The sequence below is a fragment of the Chiloscyllium plagiosum genome, chromosome 3, assembly GCF_004010195.1.
Source record: "Chiloscyllium plagiosum isolate BGI_BamShark_2017 chromosome 3, ASM401019v2, whole genome shotgun sequence".
Lineage (NCBI taxonomy): Eukaryota > Metazoa > Chordata > Chondrichthyes > Orectolobiformes > Hemiscylliidae > Chiloscyllium > Chiloscyllium plagiosum.
In genome coordinates this window covers 37,947,778-37,974,141 of record NC_057712.1, presented here as the reverse complement: position 1 = coordinate 37,974,141, position 26,364 = coordinate 37,947,778, and the positions used below count along the sequence as shown (strand labels likewise).

Sequence of the window (26,364 nt, the reverse complement as noted above, 5' to 3'; positions counted from 1 at the left end):
TGGGTTTAGAATGGTGGGGAATGGTGATGTGGCTTCAATCTAAAGCATGAAGAAGGTGTAAAACAAAAATTCGAGCATGTGTTTGTGTGAGCAGGTACTGCAGGAATGTGAGCCTGTGGTATTGGCACAGGACATATATTTAAGGATCTTTGTCATGGGCCAGTGTTGACAAATAAAACTGTGTAAATGCGAGTATAGATCATTCTGGTATAATGTGCATTTCATCAACGCGAAATGGTTATAATGCGAAAAAAAATCGTGGATGTTGTTTGTATAATGCAAACTTTCTGCTGAATGGGTATAGTGATTTTCTATAGTGGGCTTCTACAGCGTGATTTTCTGCAGTGGTCTCTAACAGCACGATTTTCCATAGAGCTACATCGCATTTTGCGACATCACATTTCTCTTTACATTTTCTGACTACATGCTCAGTACTTATGACTTGTTGTTTTTGCTCTCAAACTATACGTGAGGTAATTAGCCGTAAAAACCCTATTAGCATCTCTCTACTGCAAAGAGACAACTCAATATATATAGCTTGAGGGGTATCACTCCACAGACGTGGGTCAAGGCAAAGAGCCAGACCTCCATGAACTACGACAGTTCGATCTGCTATAATGTGATAGTCGTTTTCCTCTGCAACCTTGCTCTATGGAAAATTGTGCTGTTAGAGACCACTGCAGACCACTTTAACAATCTTTTGTAATCTTGTCCACTTATGTAGAGTGATCTAATAAGTAAGTACCACAATTTACCCCATGAGGATAAAAGATAAAAGGTTTTAAAACTCATTCACTACCAACTTAGGTCAGACCTCGTTCAGTGTGTTTGTATATTCCTCCTTGGACGCAATGGGCTGCTGATGGTTATGCAAATTAACTGAGTTAAAATTAGGTATGAAACAGTATGAATTTATTTTGAAAAGTTGCTGCATTGTTGATGTGTATCCGTGCTATAGCCTAATTGTTGATTAATCTTGATGAAAGGTGTGAACTTAAAAGATGTAAGCCGAGGTTCCAAATTACTGCAAAAGCACAACTAATATATTGCTTTTAGTGAGGGTGGGCAACCAAAATCATGACTGATACCTATGTATTATAAGTTGTAGAACAATTATTTTTGCACAAGATTAACATCTGGAGTTTTCCAAGCTCATTTGATAGTTTGCAACATGAGCATAATACGATTGATGTATTATTTTGTCCAAAAGCTGAAAAAAATGAATCTACTAAATTTCTTGGGTGATGGCTCAAACTTTTTCAGTAAATTTTTTTTCTTTTAACTTGTGCAACATTCAAGTTAGCGCTTTCAAAAATGGTTTGTCTTGCTGACATGTCGTTTCTTGGACCCCCGTCCCTGGTTTAGCTATAAATATAGGCCACATTACAGAACAGACTGTTTCCTAGGTGTTAGAAGTAACTGGGAATATATAATGTTTGAAGAGACTGAGTTTCATCCACAGTCTCTTAAAAGGCTGAATTTCTCATATTTCCATCTGTTGTTATGTATGAATGTTTTTCAGTTGCTTCAGTGTTCTATTGAAAACCATAATTTAAAATATTCAGCTACTTGGTCTTTCTGTAAAATACTTCCTTTTTACATGGAGTATCTTTCCCAGAAGTGTTATCTACAGAACTGTGAAAAGCTGACATCTTTAAAAGTGCTGACTATGCAAAGCAACAGCATAAACTTAAAAACTAGCACAATAGACTGAGCCAGAGAGGGTAGAGGGGTTTGGGTTAACACCTCAACCAGAAAGATGGCATATTGGAGTCTCAACTGATCCAGTAATCATCACCAAAAAATATGCTGCTTTTACTAGTTGGAAAGAAATGTGTCTAAAAATAGAGAAAGCATATTAATTGATTTATCTACGTGTGAAAATAATGAAAGAATTTTAGTTTTGGAGGGGATTTTAACTGAATTGCAATAGTTAGAAACAGCACTAAATCTGTGCTGTTCAAACTTGGCTAACTAGATTTCTGTTTCTATACTCCCCTAGCTCTTAAGGAAGAGACACATAGGAAATGACATAGTCACAATTGTCTTTCAAGAGCCTGGAGCACTTCCTTTCACTCCTAGAAACATCAGATCCCACTTTCAACATGTTTTTGTCATTGTCAGAGTTCATAATCCATGCACAGAGAATGTCTGCTACAGGTAAGCACTCAACATCCACCTAGTTGCTTTTGGTTCTGTTACTGAAGTGCTTTTGAACTCCTCTTTCACCTTCTGTATTTTTCCCGAATGGAACTTTTCTTCTCATTGTTTTTGAAGTTGCAAATATTGGGTATGTATTCGGCTAAAAATGCTGTTTCACAATCAGCTGATCCCTCAGGAAATTAGCTTTGTCATTTCCAAGTGATCGCAAGATCCTCATTTCATCAAGTGTTTCTTCCAAATCTCCTCATCGTGTTTGTTTTTCAGCCATGAACAAAATGACCTTGACTGCAGACCTCTCTACATCTATCATCATTACTGCTTTATACTTTGTTGAGTTGATCAGCCACATCCTATTTGTCTAATATGATATATGCTGCCTTTACAGTTTTTGTTTCTTGCTTTGCAGAATTTTATCGATCAAGTTAGCCCAAACAGTAATTAGCATTTCCTTTTGAGAATGTGGGGGTTTCAACCCTATTTGGAATTGAATGATTCGCTATAGATTCATACTTCAACTTCTGCTTCTGTCAACTATTTTGATCTCCATATTACTAAATATATAGATAGATAGATATTTGTATGTATAAAAGGATTGGGGAAGTGCAAAACTAATTTAACTAAGTTATCTGTTGGAACACATTAACAAGCTATTTCTCTTTCTCTGGCAGGAGAAAGCCATGAGATGACCTGATAGGTGTTTGGTAGGATCAACATACAGAAGATGTTGTCATTTATGGGAAGACCAAAACTGGGGGCCTTGAATAAAATGACTATTAATAGGTTCAACAGGGAATTCTGGGGAAACTTCTTTATTGAAGTGGTGAGAACATGGATTTCAAGAAGGGATGACTGAGGGATATGGTTGCATCTGACGGGCAGTGAGATAAACAAATCAGGGAGTGATATATTGATAAAGCCAGTTGGATCAATTGGCCTGTTGCTGTGTTACAAATACTATGCAAAGTAATTTTGCTATTAGATGTCCAATATTTTACAATTTGAGCTAATAGTGTGCCCTTTTTTTTCCAAGTCGACTAAGACTGGTCTACATGGCCAGACATTTGTCAAGAGTGTGGTGCTGGAAAAGCACAATAGATCAGGCAGCATTCGAGGAGCAGGAGAATCCTTGGAAGAGATTTTGCAGTTAAAATCAAGTAGGAGAAAATTAGGACTGCCAGACATTTGAGTGATGAAGCAAATTAATATCTCGCAGAGAAGAATTTAATGGTTTCTAAAGTAAAGTGCATATCTCTGATAGTTGCAGGATTATACCATACCTGGGAGGTCTTGTAGTGCAGTGGGTTCCATCTTGATGGCCAAAAATGAGGCATTCGTAATATGGCCAAACAGGTTGATTGTCAACCTGCACATCTTTCCAACATTCAGCAACAGCAAACGTTAAGAGTGAGAGAGATTCCTGTTCGGCCATTTGATGGAAAGAGAATTGCCATCTCTGTTATTACTATCCAAAACTTCATGTAGAAATAAATGTTTTCACAGCAACTTGTAGTCCCTGCTCAAACTCAGTAGAAGCATTAGATTTCACATAGCAAAGGTTGTGAAGCAGCTCCAAACAGTCAGACGCACAGAAGATAAAGGAAGTAGAATCTATGAAACAGAATAAACTTTCCAAACAGGTGGTCTAAAAAAAATTATGAATGGAGTACAAGTAATTGAAGAAGACTGGAATATTCTAGGAAGAAATAAGTAAGATATGTGGCAACATAAAGATCATTGCAACGGTTAAGCCTACAGCACCTACTAAAATTAACCCTCGTGTGTGCAGAGCAGGATGCCCATGATTCATACAGTTCTTTCTGGTCAGTCTGAATGACTTGATTTGGAGAAACTCGATGTAAGTTTGCTAAATTCACAGATGAGTTTAGACAAATGCTGCAGTAGCATAGGCATTGGATGAGGTTTATGGTAATATTTGCCAGTAAATAATGATAGTTGGTATTTAATACAGATATAAAATAAAGCCTTTGCACTTGGATGAGCTGAAGCAATGATTATGCTTAATCATCTTTCATGTAGTGTTGAATGAATTTGGATATCAAGTGAAAGAGCTTTAATAATACAGCTTATACTGAACTATAGCCATATCCAATTAGTTTGGGGCAACAAGCAGCTGTTGACCTTTATATTGACCAGTCAGCAGAATCTGAAGTAAATTTACTGATCCCATGAACTTGTGAATTGTGGTTGATATTAAGATGACTAGATTTTTAACCTCCAGTCCTATTTAGCAGCAATAAACTTGCTTGTCCAAGGTTGATGCTCTGGCCAGTTACTCTTGGAACCATAAGAGTGCTAAACGTGATGCATAGAAGAACCACTAAGCTGATCTATAGAAACAAAATCCTGAGCGTTGAAAGGTGATAACTGAAAGAGAACTATATAGTTTATTCTTAGAACAGTTTCAAACTGAGCCATGACTGCAGAAAGGACAATGTGGGTACCATCTGACATCAGGCAAGATCAGGACTGATGTGATTTGTATTTCTTAATGTCAAGAGTAATAAGTGTCTGAATTGACGTTCTCAATACAGTCAGCAAAGCAAACTTCATGGAGTAACTCAAGGTGTTTAGATGTGCTGAGGGTGGGGGACACCAAGTTTCTATGAAGGGTGTGTTTTAATGATCAAATGGCCTCTGTGCTGTGTATCTATTACTGACCATGGAGCAATGTATTATAAAGAGAGTTTTTCTCTTTGTGCTATATGCAATGAAATTCAAAGTCTATTTCAGATTTCACAACGCAGAGGAAAGTGCTCTCCTTCACTACTGCTACGAGGAACTGAGTCTCAATTTAGAGTTGATTTCACGATACTTTGCATGTGTACATGATGTCCAATTTGATCAGGTTGCTGAAAGCATACTTAATTCTCTATATCTATGTTCTACTAATGGACCTTGTTAACCCATATCTGACTTCCTTACTTTGAAATGAATCTCGCCCAACTGAAACCTATTAACTTAGTTGCAAAGCATTTTTTAATCTTTGTTTTCAATGGTAATTGATTTTGTGTTAAATTAAATGGTCTTTAAAACTAATGTCTCCACTTCTGAAAGGGTACAGTCCATTTAGAATGAGCCATTATTCATTTTGCAGTAACAACATAACATCACTGCTAATGGTGAAAACGTGGTTTGGTAATATGTTCTGGGCAGATACATTACCGAAAGTTCAATTTAAACATATTTGTGGGCCTAACTGACATCATTTGGGATTCCTGGAAATATCTGTGATTCTACCCTGAAGTGGCTGTCTTATTGACCTGATTGGTTATCATTTTTCAGTCAGTATAGTGCTAGGTTTAATTGTTATTTTAACAGTTTTTTAAAAGTCCAAATTCTTTTTCTGAAGTTGCATCCATTCAATATGTTAAAATTTAGTATGATTTTTGTTGGCAGGTTTTCTATTCTTCACAAGCAAGAACAGGGATTTTAAAATATTATGTTATATGTGTAATTGTTTCTTGGGAGTTTAGTTGAAAGTGTTTGTGATTCCCCATAATCTTTTCACCAACTCCAAGGCTTATTTCAGGAGCATGATGAAATACTTACCCTTCAGCAACACTCAAATAGCTCATTGCCATCCAGAACAAAGCAACCTTCTCGACTGACACTGATCCCTAACCTTAAACATTGACTCCCTCCATCACCTGGACTTTACAGCTGTAATGTATACTCTTTCCAAAATGCATTTCAAACATGTTGCCAAGGCAGCACTTCCTGAAACTATGATCTTGACCACCTAAAAAGACAAGGGCAGCATGTGTATGGAAACACCCCCACTTCTAAGTTCCATTCCAAATTACACACCACCCTGTCTCGGACAATATCCTTCAAATCTATGCCTCACAAGATTGGTCCTTCTAGCACATGGACTTCAGCGATTCAAGGAAGCAATGCATTACTAATTCAATGGCAAGTAGGGATAAGCAATAAGTGCTGGTACCCAAATCCCATTAATGATGTAAGAAATAAAAGAGCTTAGCTTTGACACACTGTGGATGAAGATCCTTTTAATGCTTGCAGTCTGGCTTGGCATGAAGTTGGGATTCTGGGGAGATAGCAGCGTTGTGATTGCCAGACTTGATGCCTTCAGGAAAGTGGAAAACTAATAAGAAAATGCTATAGGAAATTTCAAAAAGCACAAACAGATGAAATTTCATCAGAGAATCTAGATAGATCATTATCACACGTTAACCTCTTGTTTTTTTTTGTTGTTTATAAAACAGACATTACAGTACCTTGACATCTGGGCCAGTAGGTCTGGATTCAAGTCCCACCTGTCCTGGAGGTGTATTATGCCATGTCCAAGTAGGTTGATGAAACTAACTACAGTACAGACATTTTCTCTTTCCCTCATTTCATTATTGGCTGAATTTGAACATCTGTTCTTAAATTAACACCATAGCAACATTTCATGTTGGAAATACCAGAATATATTTTGGGGCCTGTCAGTACCCATTGTTTATTTGATGTCCATTTGACTTTGCCGTTGGTTGCATTGTGAAACGAGACTGCCTGCAAGATGAGATAAACCTGGAGTTGATAACTAGTAATAATATTTCAAAAAAAATTTGCTCAAATGCTGTCAACTAGACTCTTAAATCAAACGAGTAGGATTGTGATCGGATCCATTTGTTAAAGCAAACGATAATCTTAGATTCAGGCAGAACTGACTTGTCAATGGATAAAAATTGCAGTTCCAATAACTTTGCAATTGTAATGAAAGACTAAGGTGAAACAAAAATCTCATTCAAATGGAACAGAGTTATGAGAAGAGCTTCAGAAAGCATTAAGAAAGAAACAGTAAAGAAAAATAATGTATTTTTTCAATGAGTTATTTTGAATGAAAGTAAGTAAATTCCATAACATTGAGGAGAAAATAACATCAAGCACTGCACCTTTTCAAGGAGATCATATTTATCTTGAAATCTTCAAAAGCCATTGTAAGTTATACAATGGACAGTGCTGAGTGATTCCAAAACCAATGGATTAGATCTAAGCTCTGCAGCTCTATCACATTCAGTTGTGAATAGTAGTGGACAGTTAAATAACTCACTAGAGCAGAAGGCTCCACAGATACTCTCATCCTCACTGAAAGAAGAGTACACCTTTTGTCTTTGATGTATTTGCATCCATATTCAATCATAGATGCTGATTGAATAAATCATTTCAGCCTCCACCTGAAGGCTGAAGACACTGGACACTGAAAAGGTTGTTGGCTCTGACAATATTTCACAGCAGTACTGGCAATTTGTAGTCCAGAACTTAGCCTTGTCAAACTATTCCCGTATAGCTACGTCAAACATGAGTCAATGGACTGAAAAATGGCAGATGGAGTTCAATCCGGATAAATGCAAGATATTACACTTTGGAACAGCAAACAATGGTGGGACTTATACAATTAATGGTAGGTCCTTGGGTAGTGTTGTACAACAGAGGCACCTAGGAGTACAGGTACATAATTCTCTTAAATTTCTATCACATATAGACAGGATGGTTAAAAAGGCGTTGAGCATGCTTGCCTTCATTGTTCAAACCTTTTGCATATAGGAGTTTGAAAATCATATTGAGGTTGTACAGGACATTAATGAGGCCTCTTCTGGAGTATTGTCTCCAGTTCTTGTTGCCGAGTTATAGGGAGGATATTATTAAGCTGGAGAGAGTTCAGAAGAAATTTACCAGGATGTTGCCAGGTGTGGAAGGTTTGCGTTATAAAGAAATGGTGGATAGACTGGGACTTTTTCCACTGGAGCGTAGGAGTTTGAGAGGTGACCATATACAGGTTTGTAAAATCATGAGTGGTATAAATAGGTGTAATGATGGATGTCTTTTCCCTACGATGGGGGATTTTAAGACGAGGGGCACTTCTTTAAGTTGAGAGGAGAGAAATTTAAAAGACACGAGGGGCAAATGTTTTACACAGAAGGTGGTTTTCATATGGACTGAACTTCCTGAGGGAGTGATGAATGTGGGCACAATTGGAACAGTTAAAAGGCATTTAGATAAGTACATGAATAGGAAAGGTTTGGAGGGATATGGGTCAAAAACAGACAGATGGGGCTACTTCAGTTTGGGATTATGTTCAGCATGGAATGATTAGATTAGATTCCCTACAGTGTGGAAACAGGTCCTTCAGCCCAACCACTCTACACCGACCCTCCAAAGAGTAACCCACCCAGACCCATTTCCCTCTGACTAATGCACCTACCACTTTGGGCAATTTAGCATGGTCAATTCACATGACCTGCACATCTTTGGACTGTGGGAGGAAACCGGAGCACCCGGAGGAGGTCCATGCAGATACTGAGTGCATGCAAACTCCACACAGACAGTCGTCCGAGGCTGGAATCAAACCTGGGAGCCTGGTGCTGTGCTAACCACTGAGCCACTGTACTGCCCCATAGGTAGATGAACTGACAGGTAAATGAATATGATCTCAATGGTTGGATTGTTTCCGTGCTGTGTGACTCTGTCTCTAAAACATTAACCTGAAAGTGCGGGAAAGTGCCCAGGTATGCCCTGTGCCCAACAGTAGGACAGTGTCAACCCAGCCTGTCAGCACCACGTTGTCCAATTTTGATCATCAGTAAAGTAATAGAGGGGATCATCAATAATGCCATCAAGCAGTACTCGCTCAGGAATAATCTGCACATTGATGCTGTTTGAGTTTCACCAGGGCCATTCAACTCCTGTCCTCATCAAAACGTGGTCTTGGTCAAAACGTGGACAAAAGAGTTGAACTCCAGAGGCAAGGTTAGGGTGACTGACCTTAACTTTAATACAGCATTTGACCACGTATGGCAAACGGAGCCCTAGCAAACTGTCATCAGTGGAATTGAGTGAAAATTTTGTTTGGAGTATACCTAGAGCAAAGGAAGGTAGTTGTGTTGTTGGATATAAATAATCTGAACCACTAAACGTTCCTGCAGGAGTTCCCTGAGTTAGTAACCCTATTTCAGCCATCTTCGCCTATTTCACCAATAACCTTCCGAATGAGAGCAGAAGTGGAGATGTTCACTGAGGATTGTATAATGACCAACACGAGTTGTGATTCCTCCGATACTGAAGGAGTTGATGTTCACATTGAGCAAGGCTTGGATAATATCCAGGCTTTGGCTGGTAAATGCCAGTGACCATCTCTAACAAGAGAGAATCTAACCATCTCCCCTTGAAATTCAGTAACATTATCATTGCTGAGTCCCTCACTATCAACAAGGTTGACATTTTCATTGACCAGGAACTAAACTGGATTAAGCCTCTCTAAATACTGGGGCTGGAAGAATACGCCAGAGGCTAGAATTTCTACAGTGAATAACTCACATCCTGTCTTCCCAATGCATGTGTGCCAGCTACAAGGCACAAGCCAGGAGTGTAATGGTATAGTCTTTGCTTGTCTGACTAAGGGCTTGAGATTATCTAGGATAACAGTCCATCCACCAACTTCCAACAGTTACACTATCCATCACAGATGCACTATTGTAATTCACAAAGGGTCCTCTGATAACACCTTCCAAACATGCTATCTGTACCATCACAAAGAACAAAGGAAGCATATGCATAATGCCATGACTCACTGGAGTAGTGCATTGGAAATCAAGCCTCACTATTCCCCTAGTTGTCACAACTGTGAACATTTAACTAAACCACCAAATTAACCAATTTTATCTAAACGTTTAATTTGGATGAAAAGAATGTGCACATCAGATGTTCTTTATTTTCTTTCTTAATAATCATTTATGGTAATCAAGCTTTTTAACCAATGGCAAAAAGACGAATTGAATTGCTAATCTGTAATTCTAATTTAAACTCTATTCCTTTCCCCAAATTCATGAACACATATAGATACACAAAGAGACAAGACCCATGTTATTGGTAGGATGGAAATAAAGTCAGAGAAATGCAGTTCTGGGACCAGTCCAGATCACATACATTTATGAGTTGTTTCCTTTAGGACCTTTCAAGTCCTTTTAACTCTGATAACACAAGTTTGTAGATACATTGATTCTCAATCTTGCATTCACTGGTTGAAGATTTGTTTTTTCTATGCCTCTGAAGGTTGTTTTATCCTCTTTCCTGTTCAACAGCAAATTCGTATAAGAGAGTAATTGAGAAAGATGAGGGTGAGAATCTAACTACTAAGAATTTTCTTTCTAACAACATGGTGGATGTATCTACCCTTTAAGGACTGCAGTGATTCAAGAAGTCAGCACACAATCACCTTCTCCAAAGCAATTGGGATTGGGCAATAAATACTGGCTTACATCCCATAAATAATTAAAAAAAACATTTAAGGAAGAAAAATTCATTGATAATGAGAATATTAATGGCATATGGAGTTGTAATACAAAATTTTGAGCCCAATTTGCCTTTGAAATAGTGTCAACATGTTTAGATTTGCTTTGTAGTGATGATAGAGGCTCCAGCTTTATTTCCATCACATTCCTGACCGAAATCCCTTCCACTCTTCCTTAGAGAGTATTGGATTGATTTGTAGTTTGGTAAACAACCTGTGTGGCCATATTATGAATGCATATCTCATAGTGTAGGGTAACATATTGGCATGGAAAGAAGATTGCCGAGCTAACAGGAAACAGAAGATAAACATTAAAGGGTTTTTCACTGGTTAGCAAAATGCACCATGGTTTGCAACAGCTATCATTGCTGGAGACCTAAACATTTTACATCTTACATAAATGACTTGGGTGAAGGGACCTAAGAAATGGTTGCTAAATTTGCTCACAATGCAAAGATATATAACTGAAGAGGACAAAAAGCAGCTACAAAGAGGTAAGGATAAGTTAAGTGAGTCAGCAAAAATCTGATGAATGGAGTATAATGCGGGAAAATATGAAATTGTTTATTTTGTTAGGGAGAATAAAAAAAGCCTTTTTATCTAAATGGTGAGAGATTGCAAAGCTCTGAAATGCAGAGGGATCTGTGTCCTTGTGCATTACTCGCAAAAGGTTAAATTACAGGTGCAGCAAGGTTGTGGGAAAGCTAGTAGAATATTATAATTTATTACAAGAGGAATTGAAAATGAGAAAAAGGTAGGTTATGCTTCAGCTGCATTGGTGAGGCGATGTCTGGAGTACTGGTCTCCTTATTTATGGAAGTTATGTAAATGCATTAAAAGCCATTTGGGGAAGGTTTACTAGACTAATACATGTTATAGGTGTGTTGTATTATGAGGAATGTTTGGACAAGTTAGGCTTGTATTCATAAGCTAATGGAAGGTTGAAACACAAAATCCTGAGACATCATGACGGTGCACTTGGAAGGAACGTGTTAGCTTGTAGGAAATTCTACAACAATGAGTCACTGTTCAAAAATAAGTTTTAGAGAGTGCTATGATAAAAAGTTTCCTGAGTCTTTGGAATGCTTTTCCTCAAAGTGTGGTGGAAGATAATTGAAATACTTTCCAAGTCTCTCCTCCCTAAATTTCTATGCACGATATCAGTTATGCTTTTATCTTGTGCTTTTTCTTTGACAAACTGTACCTACTGTAGTTAATATTTGTGTTTAGAATTCTAACGTGGTATCTCTTTTAACACATACAGTGTGGCTGTATCCAGGTCTAAAGATGTGCCTCCGTTTGGCCCACCTATTCCCAAAGGAGTCACCTTTCCAAAGTCAGCAGTATTCAGGGACTTTCTTCTTGCCAAAGTTATCAATGCAGAAAATGCAGCACACAAGTCTGAGAAGTTCCGAGCAATGGCTACCAGGACAAGGCAGGAATACTTGAAAGATTTGGCAGAAAACTTTGTTACCACAGCTACAGTTGATTCTTCAGTGAAATTCAGTTTCATCACACTTGGGGCAAAGAAAAAGGAGAAGTCAAAACCCCGGAAGGATGCGCAGCTGTACAGCTTTGGAGCTATTGTGTGGAATGTCCTTGCTCGAGACTTTGGCCAGTCTAATGATATTGAATGTATTGTTGGAATCTCAAATGAATTCATCGTGCTTGTAGAGAAAGACTCTAAAAATGTAGTTTTTAATTGCTCATGCAGGGATGTCATTGGCTGGACCTCTGGTTTAATGACCATAAAGATTTTTTATGAAAGAGGAGAATGCATCCTGCTGTCTGCTATGGAAAGCTGTGCAGATGATATCAGAGAAATCGTACAGAGACTTGAGGTAAAACAAACTATTTTCATTACTATTAATCTTAGTATGATTAACTTATGCAATAGTTTTTATCCTAATTCTTTGCCAGCCATGGTTCCCTTTCCTCCTGTAATACTCTGAATGCTAAGGTATGATTCAATTTATATAGGAAGTAATGAGTTGCTTCATAGTAATTCTATTTACTTTAAGATTGCTATTAATTTCTAGAATATTATTTATTTGGGCCATTACTTTGCTTCTAGCTTTTTTTTTAAACAAATGTTGGAAAATGGGCTTCAGGGAAAGGGCAGTTGCTATTCAGTGGATTATATGATGTTACACAATCTTGTACTGTTGTAGCATTTGCAACATAAATTCACATTAATTACAAATGACCAATTATCACAAGTGGTGATTGTAGTCAACTACATGGCCTGTTGATCTTTGTATCCTAAACTCTTAGTCTTTATTGCTTTAACTACTTTAAAAATGTATTCACAGATGTTTCCAACATGGAGTGAGGCCATTCGGCCCACTGTGTCCATGCTGATCAACAAAGATCTGACTGGCGAGTTTACCTGTACATGTTCATATAGCTCATTTATGTTGAATAATCAGTCAGACCTCTGGACAATCCCTAGCTTTGAGAGGCTGAAGCCTGAAAGTAAAAGTTTTGCTGGAGATAATACACTATTTGAAAATCAATTCAATGGGACATTTGGTCAGGTTGGTTTAAAAAAAAAAGTTTCTTATATTGTTGTTTAAGCTTTCTTTAGATGTTAAAATTTCATTTGGAATCAAAAATATGCCATTGTATTTTTCGGAAAGTATTTATGATACACAACGAAAGGATTGTATGACAGCATTTGGTGGCGACTGAGGGAACTGTGATAGATCAGTCGTCAAACAAAAGTAACAAGGGTAGTTATTAATGAAAGCAGTTCTGACCAGCGACTGGTTCCTTGATGGATTGTTTGAGCTGAATCAAGTTGGGAGAACTAGGCACAGTTGATTTAGACAATGGAAAGCATATTTTCAGAAAAATTGACTTCTGAAAACATGCCAAAATGAATAATAAATAAGAATTCTCTGTAAGGTGTTTGGGTACGTTTCTAAGCTGAGTTACAAAATGTAGATGAGAAAAACTGGTATCATTAATGTTTATGATTGCTATCAGAGATTAGAGGGAAATTTCCTGAGACTTTTTCTAGTTTTGGATTTTTTTTCTTTGTTTCTGCTTTGTCTTTTCAAAGAGGTGCTTTACTGGAGAGGGCGCAAATGGTGGGAAAGTGTAAATCAATTCTGTATTTAGGCTTCTGCGGTTTGTGTAATTTTTTATTAATTCATGGGATTAGATATTGCTGGTTAGGCCAGCCTTAATTGTGCATCCCTAACTGCCCAGTTCTGTACACGCACAGTTCTGTAAGAGAGGAATTCATTAATTTTGACCCAGCAATAATGAAGGAATGGTAATGTAGGCCCAGGTTTTCTGATGACCAGATGGTCGCTTCTGCAACATAGATAGCACTTGCACTTCGGGACTCTGAGGGATCCCAGCATTGCAGGGTACAGGGGAATTGCCTGGGAAAATGAAGATTCTGATGGCTAATCCTCTATTCCCGGAAACCCATCCAAAATATCCATCTAAATTGGAGGGTTCTGCTGCAGTTAAATAAATAGTTATTAAGGACATGTTAGATTATTAAAAGGCGGAGTATTAAAGTGATTCCCCCTCCCAACGAATGAACGAATGGACGCACACGCACACACGCACATGATAGACACACAAAGTCCTGATCTGATACCACTTCCTTCTGCCCATGAGGGAGCTATGACCACCCCTCCCCCACTCCCAATTGCTGCTGAACAAATCTGATACCTCCAGCCCACCTCAAGCATAGCAGCATCTACCTTGGCCCCTTCCCCTTGTGCCCTGGCACTCCAGCACCCTGCCTACGCAGAAATCTACCCACAAAATATTCTGCCCACATGGTAGCCTCACTTTAACCTCCGGGACCCTGACCACACATAACTTCCATACTTACCCTTTCGCAGGAATTGCTATAGTGGCTACCTGTGACGGTAGACATTGAAATCAAAGATTACAGCAACTGACTGCTGTGAAAAAGGGAATAATATGTGCTTTCCCTGACTATCCTGCACTATGAAGATCTGTCGCATTTGAAGTATGACTCTGTATTTCTGAAGGAACCTTGATCAGAAACAGGGTTAACATTTCACGTCCAGTATGACTCTCCAGAATTCCATTCAGACTCAAAACATAAGCTCTGAATGTCTCCACACATGATGACAGACATGCTAAGTTTCTCCAGGACTTTTGCATTTCAGCTACTTCTGGTTAAGGAAAATGTTGTAATTTCTTCTGATTTCTAATTTATTTTAATCCAGTATAACCTTTTTCTTGCATTGTCTGCCTCAGCTTATGCATTATTTTTAAAAGGCTGAGCTACTTCTTACTGAGGACTGACAATGAAATTAAGTCAGAGGGTTTAAGAGTACATTTCTGAATCTGACTCGCAAACATTGAATTCTTTTCTCCTCAACTTTCAAATCCAATAATTGCAGTTTACACATGCAATCTACTTTTAGTGTGGAAATGTCATAGTTAACATTTGGGATGTTACAAAACATCCTTAGATGCTTCAGAGAATCATAGAATACCTAAAGTGTGGAAGCAGGCCATTCAGTCCATCAAAGAAATTCAAGAGAGTGAAGGAGCAGAGCTAAATATGGTGGTCATCACCAAGGAGAAGGGCTAGAAGAACTGAATGGCCTGAAGGTGGATAAATAACCTGGACCAGATGGACTACACCCCAGAGTTCTAAGGGAGATAGCTGACAAGAGATAGTGGAGGCGATAGTGATGGTCTTTCAGGAATCGCTAGAATCAGAAAGGGTCCCAGAAAACTGGAAAACGTGACAACTCTGTTTAAAAAGGGAGTAAGGCAAAAGATGGAAAATGACAGACTGATTTGCGTAACCTTGATCATGGGTAAGATCCTGGGATCCATTGTGAAGGACGAAATTTCTGAATACTTGGAAGTGTATGGTAAAACAGGGCAAAGCCAGCATGGTTTTATCAAGGGGAAGTCATGTCTGACAAATCTGCTAGAATTCTTTGAGGAACTAACGAGCTGGTTAGACCAAGAAGAGTCAGTGGATGTTATCTACCTGGACTTCAAGAAGGCCTTTGACAAGGTGCCGCACAGGAGGCTACTGAGTTAGAGTGTTAGAGGCAAGGTGCTAGCATGGATAAAAGCTTGGCTGCCTGACAGAAAGCAGAGAGTCGGGATAAAAGGGTCCTTCACAGGATGGCAGCTGGTGACAAGTGGTGTGCTACGAGGCTCAGTGTTGGGACCACAACATTTCACTTTATACACTGACAATCTCGATGAAGGAACTCAGGGCATTCTGGCTAAGTTTTCAGATGATACAAGGATAGGTAGAGGGACAGGTAGCATGGAGGAGGCTGCAGAAGGATTTCGACAGGTCAAGAGAGTGGGCAAAGAACTGGCAGATGGAGTGCAATGTGGGAAAGTGTGAGGTCATGCACTTTGGAAGGAAGAATCGAGACATGGACTATTTTCTAAATGGGGAGAAAATTTAGAAGTCTGAAGTGCAAAGAGACTTGGGGGTTCTAGTCCAGGATTCTCTCTAGGTAAAATTGCAGTTTGAGTCATTAGATTAGATTCCCTACAGCTTGGAAACAGGCCCTTCAGCCCAACCAGTCCACACCGACCCTCCGAAGAGTAACCCATCCAGACCCACTTCCCTCTGACTAATGCACCTATCACTATGGGCAATTTAGCATGGCCAATTCACCTAACCTGCACATCTTTGCACTGTGGGAGGAAACTGGAGGACCCAGACGAAACCCGTGCAGACACAGGGAGAACATGCAAACTCCACACAGACAGTTGCCCGAGGTGGGAATTGAACCCAGGTCCCTGGCGCTGTGAGGCAGCAGTACTAACCACTGAGCCACCGTGCCACCCCAAAGTAAAGGGAAGACCTTTTAGAACAGATAAGGATAAACTACTTCAGCCAGAAAATGATGAATCTATGGAATTCCTTTCCATAGAAGGCTGTGGAGGCCAGGTCATTTAGTATATTTAAGACTGAGATAGATAGGTTCTTGAATATCAAGGGGATTAAGAGTTACGGGGCAAAGCGGGAGAATAGGGTTGAGAAACCTATCAACCATGATTGAATGGTGGAGCAGACTCTGGGCTGAATGACCTAATTTCTGCTCCTATGACTTATGGTCTTACGAAATCCTCCACAATGCACTGAAGAGCATCTCACCCAGACTTACCCCCTTAGCCTATCCCTGTAACCCTGCACATCCCTGGACACTATCGGGCAATTTAGCATGGCCAATCCGCTTAATCTGCATATATTTGCTCTGTGGAAGGAAACTGGAGGACTTGGAGGAAACCCACGCAGTCAAAGAGAAAATGTGCAAGCTCCTCACAAGACAGTTGCCCAAGGGTGGAATCAAACCTAAGTCCTTAGCACTGTGAGGCAGCAGTGCTAATCATGGAGCCACCCAGATATAAGGAATATGGCCACTGCCTGAGAGAGAAAGAGCGAGGTTAGAATGGGTGACCAGAAACTTGATAAAAAGCATTGTTTTCCAAGCAGAGGCAGAGCGTACAGGAAGGGAAGTATAGATGATGGCACTGAAGTGATTGAAAGAAAGGAGGAGGGAAGGAGGTGGAGTTAGAAGGTGGGGTCAGAGGAACAAATCTTTAGTGAAGAGGATTTGTGGGATTGATTAAAAATTGCAGAATTGAGATGAAGTAAAATCACAGATGTACTTAATCAAAAAAATTGGGAATAGGAAATCAACTTTTGGCTGAGAAGGTGTGGTGAATGAACACACTTAATGCAAAGTAGAATATATGCAGCAGGAGCTTTGAACGAGTTTCATTGGTGGAGTGGTCAGTGTTGAGGTAATGCAGTCTAGAGAAGATTCTGGCTTTGGAGACAAGTGGGCTTGGTTTGGGAAAGAAGATGAAGTCTGAAACTGAGCTCAGTCACATTGCTACAATCTACTGATTAATAAGTGATAGTTTAGGCAGTAGAAAATGTGAAATATTGAGTAATCTATTGATAATGGAGTTGTTCAATTATTTGAAGTAGTTATTGACTAATAGTAACTAGCAACTGAGATGGGATTTTCTTTTATCCACTTTGTTCACACAGTAATACTAACTCAACAATTTAACTCCCAATTTGTATAATACTTGAGTTAACACAGCATCAATTTCTAAAAGTAGGACAGTAGCCAATACCTGCAATTTAAAGCACACCTCTAAGTGCTCAGCTACATTGAGGTGTCAAGTCCAGCCCACGCAACTGCCCAATTAAAGGGTTTGAGTCAGCCTCTGTAGCTTTTGTGATTTACTGGTGGCTCTGGTATAAGATCTAGATCACAGCTTCCAGCCACAGCACCATTAGAGTTTGGGGCAGACCCGCTGAAAGGATGAGCACAAAAAATGCTTTCTTATTATATCCACTTGTGTCCATAGAATGTGTTGCCAAAGGATTTTGGAAAAATTACCTTTCAAAATTAGTTTTTTTAGAAAGTACAGGGATCAGAGCATTGATCTGGATTTATTTCTGAAAGGCTCCTCTTATCTAAGCTCTGCCCTTCTAACCTTGCCTTAAATTCAGTCTTTGATATATTCTAGCAGTTGTAGCCATCCAGTATGAATTGAATCTATGTTGAGCTTTGTGCCTAGATAGTATCAAAAAATCCTGAGAGAAATGCTCTGAGCTTCCTGTTGTGTTATGAGAGAGATGTTCTTTGACCTTCTTAGCTTTTTGTTCTGTTGGCTGTACTCTGTCTTTCTGATCCCCTCACCTTCCTCTTTCTTGCTGCTTCTCTTACTGCTGCATAGTGCTTTCTCTGTTATTTGTGTCGCTTGCCAACTGCTTCCCATTTATTTTCAATGGTTGGCAGCTGCACAGTTTTCATGAAAGCAGAGCTGTGGGAGGAACCAAGCAGGAGGGTGCAGAGGACCAGATGGACAGAGACTGAGTTGGCAGAGGATCTTCCTCTTTCTCTGCTATATCTCTGTCCCTTGCCATGTTAAAAGACTTTTAAAGTTGTAAATGGCTGTGAATGGTTGTGGCTATGACTGCTATAGACCAAATATATCCAGGTCAGATTTGTTCATATATTGTAAGATGAAAAAGAGCTCACACTGGAGTGTGAGATGTAGGATTTGCAGGTAACTGTAATTTTGTAACTGTGAAGTATTTCTTTTTCAATGATGGGTGGAGCATTTAAACGACATGCGGGATGTGGATTTGTTGCATTAGTGGTTTGGCAAGATTATATGTTTATACAGGTTTTGTGTAGTACAAGTGGTGAATAGCTAAAGTAAGAAATAATTAGTTAGGAGAAAAATGATCTTAACCTTCTCATCTTTTGAAGAGTCAGCATGTGCATAATGGGATAAGTGTCCATTTCCTGTATTGTATAATTCTAGTATGCCAGATGATATTCAAAAAGAACATGTGACCTGTTCAAAGTAGTCTGTAAATTCACAACATTTGAAATAATTCACATTTTTGTACTGTTATAATGCTCAGAAAATGATCACTTGAACAAAATACCAATTGTGTGTTGATTGAAGTTATCACTGTTGTGTCACATTACACATGCTAATTTGTTCTGATTGGAACAGGGTAGTAAAAGATGCCAATGATAAACCAATAATGCGCAATACTAGCAATCAATCACTGCTAAAACTGCCAGTCAGGGCCCAACATTTGTTTGTCTAGTGGTTAATCAAATTCGTCAAACATTTCTTTCCCAGTGACATCTTGGGTAGCACTTCATTTCCTTTCCCAAACCCAGTACTCCACAGACACTCTTCTTCACCACCCCCCATTCCCTAACTCGCTTGACCCAACTCTGTCGCTTCACACTCCTCAAACTAACCCCAATATAGTGCACTACACCCCTCCTTCCTACAGTACTTAACAAATTTCTCCCACCCAAATACCCACTACGTTCTCCTCCTCAATCAACACTGCAACCTAACCTAAACCCCCGTTGCTCACAAATACATACTATTCCAATCTTGATGGAATGTGGTTAATTGTATTTTAATTGTTTGCAGGTTGTGCAAAGTAATTGAAGATTCACATGTGCCTCCAATGGACAGACTGAAAACTTGTCCAGACGTTTAACAGTGAAAAATATTCTTTTAAAAGTTTGAGTTAAACAGCAAGGAAGCAAACCCTTTGGACCAACCTGTGTTTGCTGACCAGATATCCTAAACGGATGTGGTCACATTTGCCAGCATTTAGCCTATATCTTTCCAAACCCTTTCAATCATGCACCCTTCTAGGTGGATTTTAAATGTTGTAATTGTATCAACCTCCATCACTTCCTCTGGCAGCTTGTTCCATGCATACACCACACTCTGTGGGAAAAAGTTACCCGTCAGGACTTTTTAAATCTTTCCCCCCACCTCAAACCTATGTCCTCTAGTTTTTGACTCCCTCACTCTCAGAAAAGGACCTTGGCTGTTCACCCTATCTGTGTCCCTCAGGACTTTATAAATGTCTATAAGGTCACCTCTTAGTCTCTGACGCTGCAAAAAAAATAGTCCCAGCCTGTTCAGGCTCTCCCTATAATTCAAGTCCACCAGTCTAGCAACATCCTTTTCTGCACTGTCCCAAAGTTAACAATATCCTTCCTATAGGACAGCCACCAGAGTTTGAGCAGAAGAATGTTGAAGTTAACAATTTCTTTCTCAGCTAAAATAAAGAGATATTTCACCTGCCACTTTCTACCACTTCTTCTACCACTAGTACAGTGTGGTTGCAATACCATTTATGAAATAGACGCAGAAAATTTAGAAGGCTTCTTGGATGGATGGATAATTTTATAGTTAGTTTTCAATCATATCTATGCATTACATACAGTTAGAAAACTTTCCCAGTGTACAAGCCTGAACATTGACAAGACATTTCAATTCACCAAGCTTTATTCCAGAAAAGTGTTAACGTGATTACAGAGTGAAGGTTTTGTTATGAACCACTCTGAGGCGGAAGGTGCAATCCTGGTTTCTTTGTCGATGCTTAGGAAGGACATTACTTATTTATCCAGAATGGAACTTACTTTATCACTTAGAATTTTATTTTTATGATGTCATTTGATATGAACAAAATGTCATTTTTAAACAAACAATGGGCATTCATGATTTTTGAGTTTTTTTGTTTGTTTATCGAAAATCATAAAGTACTAAAGTCAGCTAACTTACACCAAAGATAATTTTCCTGAACCAGTGTAATGAAGCATCATAATAGAATATAATTTTTGCTTTTTTGTTCTTTTCATTTCGTTATTGTCTTTGATCTATTTAAGAATGGTAACCTGGCCTATTAATTTATTAAATCCAACACTTACGAGTAACCCGATTTAAAAATCGCCAACAGTTTTTAAAAATTTGTTCAGGCAATGTGGGCGTTGCTCATTTATTGCTCTTCCCTCATTGAGAGCAATTGTGAGTCAACCACATTGATGTGGATCTGGAGTCGCATGTAGGCCCAGACCAATTCTCTTCCCTGAAGGGAACCAGATGGTTTTTCAACAATCAACAATGGTTTCATGATCATCATTAGACTCTTAATTCCAGATTTTGTTGAATTCAAACTCCTACATCTGCCATGGTGGGAATTGAACCATGGTACCCAGAATATTAAATGGATCTCTCGACTAATAATTCTGCAATAATAGCAATCGGCCAAAGCCTCCCCTTTTTGTACGTGAGTCCAGCCATATCCTGATTTGGGCAAACTGAATATTGAACCTAGATATATATTTTGCAAAATACAATCATAAATGTTCTATGCCCAGATACCTGATTTTTAAATTTCCTGATCTTTTGTACTGTTAATTTGTGTGAATTATGTTGGCCATATTACTATAGCCCTAAAGCTTTTCAATTTCTGCACAGCTAGTACAACCCTGGGGCATATACTAAGAAATTGTTCACCTTCAGCTAAGAGGACATACTAAGAAACTACAGTATCATTGCAGTGATTTCCATTGCATACATTGATCTCAACACGACAGACCTGTACCTTGAGAGTGACACTATGCAATGTCTGTATTCTGAGGCTTGAACTAACTTTGATATCACGTTAAAACATGCTATGAACACTATGCATCAGTCTGTGATTGGAAGAAATGTAGATAAAATCTGACTAATAAATTGAAATCTCTTGTAACTGTCTCCGGCATTTTAAATAAAAGAGAGAGAGACACACAGCCATCTAATAATGTGAATATACTGCTTTTCTTGGCTGAGTGAAGCAAATCCAATTGAAGACATCCTTGTTTCTGTTCTTGACATTGTGAAGCATTTCCCAGTAGTTTTACTAAATATATTAAAAGTGTCTATGAAGTAATTTTGATAGAAAAATACTACAGACACAGGAAATCTGATATGAAATAAAAACAATGCTTCAAAGGCTCAGCAGCACTGGCAGCATTTGTAGGAGGATGAGATAGAGTTAATATTTCAGGTCTGTGACCTCACCAAAACTGGGAAAAGTCAGGAATGTAGTCCGCTTTCAGTGGGCCATGTTGGGACAGGGTAGGAATTAAAACAAAACAAAACAAAAGGTCTGTAATTATGTGGAAAATGGAAAATATTAACAAAAGAGTTGGTGGGACGAAGCAATGGGGCAAGTAAAGAAACTTAAAATTGTGTCCAAGTGATGTTAATAGCAGACCCCAAACATGGGAGAAACAAGATTACAATGAAAAGTGCCAAGAAATAGAACCACAATGGAGATAGCAATTAAAGTTTGAAACTGTTGAACTCAGTTTTGAGTTTAGAAGGCTGAAAAATGCTCAGTTGAAAGGTGAGGCGCTCTTCCTCAAGCTTGTAATTTGATTGGAATATTGGAGGAGACGAAGGACAGGGATAATAGCATGACATAACAAAGTAGAAAGTTAAAATGGGAGGCCACAAGAAACTTACGATCATGCTTTCAGACTGAACAGAGGTTTTCCTCAATGCATTCGCCCAATCTGTTTGGCTTCCCCGGTGTGGAGCAGACCACATTGTGACTGGCAAGTAGAGAATGCTAGTTCATTAAATCATCAAATGTTTACTACATGGGTGTTGGCATTCAGTCTGTAGTGTCTATAGTATCTGTAAGACCAACTCACCTAGTCTCATTCCACCACTTTTTTCCCTGTGGACTTAAATATTTTTGTCTTTAGATGTTTGTCCAATTCTCTTTCAAAAGTTCCAATTATCTCCTCCATGACCTTGAACAGTGCAGTCCAGATGTTAACCACTGACTGTGTCAAAGGTTTAGCCTTGTGTTACTGTTGCTTCTTTTGCCAATGTTACAACACAGGTAGCAAGCCAGACCAAATCAAACTTGGTAACTCTGGATTTGCAACACAGTGAAATTAAACATTCTATGACCTTCCAAAATTGTTCACTTGTTTCCTAACCAGACTTTACAAATAATTGTAAAGAACTTCTGAAGAAGGGTCTGTGGACTCAACATTAACTCTATTTTCTTTCATAGAGATTGACAGACCTGCTGCATTATATTTTTGTTTATTTCAGATCTCCTGTATCCACTGCTCTTAATTTTATTAACAAATTGATCTTGGTTACCAAACAAACAAAAATTAACAATTTATTAGTAATAATATAGCTTTGGCATAACACAGATGATCTACAAGGCAATCTAATAAATGTCTACACTCTAAATCTGATCATCATTAATTTCCAACCTCTACAGTGTGAGTCACCACTGTCTTACCAGATCATAGGGCTGCACTCTCACTCTAGAGAGATGACTAGTAGTGATTTAACCTGAAGGGTACCATATCTCAGGTGAGAGGAAGAGGTTGAGATGGACAGTTCTTCATGGCAACCTCAGCCAGTGAATGTGATTTGAACTCTCACTGTTGTCATCGTACTGCTTTGCAAACCAACCATCCAACCAACTGAGTTAAATAGGCCACAATCTCTACTGTCATACCAACAGACATATAGACAGACACAAGTAAGAGATAAACTAAGAAAAAGAATTGTAAGTTGACAGTTTGATAACCATTTCAACAATGAATACCAATGCGTTGGATGACAGGCACAGTGAATTGTAGCTTGTTTGAATTCCAAAATCACTGGTCACTACAAACAACTTCTGGAGACTTTTCCTTCTTTCCTATATACTGGAGTTCTTTGCTCAGGGCTTTCAAAAGTTCAATAACTGAAGAATAATTGGAGAAGGCAAAACCAAAAAAAAAGCAAACTTGCAGCTTCAAAAGCAGCAGTGCCTCATACCCAAAGAACCTAGTCAAAACCAGTTCACCCTTTAATTTCTCTTTCTTTTTTAACATGCTCTGTGGTTAGCTGGTCAGCAGCAGTCCTCATTTGATCGACCAATTCAGAATCCAATCAGCTGCCAATCTCTCAGCAGAACCACATCTTGGTGCCTGTTCAACTATAATGTTCTTTGAGCAGTACTTAACCTGCATTATCTTTCCAGGCCAGTTCCCAGCAGCAAACATCAGTCTTTTGTTCTGTATTCCTCTTAGCAGTTTGCTTTTTTAAAGAAAAAAAGAATAATGAAGGTCACAACAAAATTGGCTTATTCAGTATCCTCTGGTTCTTGATTTGTGCACCAATGGTAACAGTTACTCCCTATCTAATCTTTACAAATCCTTAACGATTTTGAACTCTGTAAAGTCTTTAAGAGCTCCTACTTCTCCGAAGTATCCATGTAGCTGATATTTCTTTTCCCTGGAATCATTCTCAATAATATTTTTGCACACTGTAATAACTTACATTTGTTCAAATTAAACTCCATTTGCCACTCCTCAGCCCATTGACCCAATTGATCAAGATGTTTGTAATCTCAAATAATCATCTTCGCTGTCCATTATACCACCAACTTTGGTGTCATCTGCAAACTTACTAACCATACCTTCTCTATTCTCATCCAAATCATCTATCATAAATGACAAACAGAAGTGTACCCAGTACCAATCCCATTATTAAAGAAGGAATAACAGGACATTTAGAAACTCTTAATACAATAAGAGTCAAGATGGTTTTGTGAAAGGGAAATCATGACAAATTTGTTAAGAGTCCTTTGAGGACATCAGCTGAGTTGATAAAGGGGAGTCAAACAATATAGTGTATTTGGATTCCCAGGAAGCATTCAAGAAAGTGCCACATAAAAGATAATAACACAAAATAGGAACTCATGTTATTGGGGGTAACGTACTGGCAAGGAATGAGGATCGGTTAGCACACACAAGACAAAGTTGGAATTAATGGATCTTCACATACTGGAAAAATGCAACTAGTGGAGTGCCACTAGGATCTGTTCTTTAGTCTCAATTTTTTTAAAATCGGTATTAAAGACTTATTGGAGTAAGTAGAATGCAATCCGAATTTGCTGCTGATTTTTAACAGAAGAAGGCTGGAGTGCATGTTGTAGTATGGACTTCAAAGGTCTGCAAAGGGGCTATGGATAGGTTGAGTCAATAGGCAAAAACTTGGCAGATGGAGTTTAAAGTAGAAAAGCATTCGGTCATACACTTTGGAAGGTAGCATCAAAAGGCAGACATATTTAAATTAAGATGGCTTCTAAAAAGAAGTGCAGCACAGAGGGATCTGTGTGTTCTTGTGCATGGAACATAAAATATTAGCATACAGCTGCAGCAAATAATTAAAACAGCAAGTGGAATTTAGACCCTTATAGCTCTGGGTTTAAAAATAAGGAAGTGCTGTTTCAACTGAATATATTACTGGTGAGGCCACACCTGGATACTGCATATAGTTTTGGTCCCTGCATTTTTTTAAAAAAAAGATACACTGGCATTTGAGGCAATTGAAGAGATTGATTACTGGGATGAAGGAATTGACTTATCAAGAATAGCTAAACAGGTTTGGCTTTATTCACTTGAGTTTAGAAGGAGTAGGGGTGATCTTACTAAAATACTGTCTGTTCTGAAATAACGTGATAGTTCCATTTCCATGCAATCCCGTGTCCTAAGAAAATCGTGTAGTAGCAACACCATTTAAACCAATGGGACCAGAATTGCATTAGAGTCAATGCAGGTGAGAAAAGTTCACATTCTACAAATAATGGTCCAAATTCGTCAATGGGTTATAGCCAATTTACATTGAAGAAACGCACTGACTACACACAATTCTGCAAGATGATAGGATAGATGTTGAGATGTTTCTACAAGTAATGAAATCTCGAGGTGGAAGATATATGACAGTAGAAGGGGACTTCATTAACAACTAATGTGGAAAGGAGTTACTTCTCCCAGAGTGTAGTGACGAGGATTCTCTGGGGTAGAGAATCGTGGAAGTATTATCACTGAACGTATTTAAAGAGGAGGTAGACAGATTTCCTGAAGCATCAGGCAGTTGAGGGCAACAGGGAGCTGGCACAAAAGAGGAATTGAAGCCTGGGTGGAGATCAGCTATAATCTTCTTGAATGGCTTGGCATATTAGAGGGACCAAATGGTCTAATTTTCCTATTTTGTACATTCTATATTCTCGGACTTGTCTTCACACTAACTGCTATATTAGTCATGCAATTAGCTAACTAATTATTGTTCACAGGCTTGAGTCAAGCCCTTTACAGCTTCCAGGATATCACTGAGCCCTCTCTACATAAAAATTTTAAACTGTTCTGATTTCCCTGAGCTCCAACTACATTTCTGTATCTCACTTCTGCCCCCCTCATTCCTGCCTGCATCTCTCTTCGATATCCCCTGCCCCATTTCCAGTCCACCACCACCTGCCCATGCATTGTCTCTTGTCCCCATTAATCTTACCCCACCACTCAGTTACACTCCCATTCAAAACCTCACCCCCCACTCCCACTCTTGCCCCATCACCCAGTTCTGTCAAACCCTCCCCTTTGGCTTATTCCTTGTCTCCCCTTCCTCTCTCATGCCCATGTCTCTCTTTCTCTCTCGTGTCCATTTTCTCTCATCCCTCGCTCCCTCCGCAACCCCTCCCACTTTGTTCA

General features: G+C 38.9%; 1 protein-coding gene across 3 annotated transcripts in view; it reads left to right on the top strand.

Annotated features, from left to right (window-relative positions):
- Positions 1-26,364, top strand: part of LOC122542453 (signal-induced proliferation-associated 1-like protein 2) — a 557,075-nt gene that overhangs the window by 278,132 nt on the left and 252,579 nt on the right. For all 3 annotated transcript variants that reach the window (XM_043680159.1, XM_043680169.1, XM_043680179.1), the window contains exons 7-8: positions 2,003-2,160; positions 11,742-12,318. In XM_043680159.1, coding sequence (XP_043536094.1) covers positions 2,003-2,160; positions 11,742-12,318 — 735 coding nt within the window. The remainder of the gene's footprint in view (positions 1-2,002; positions 2,161-11,741; positions 12,319-26,364) is intronic.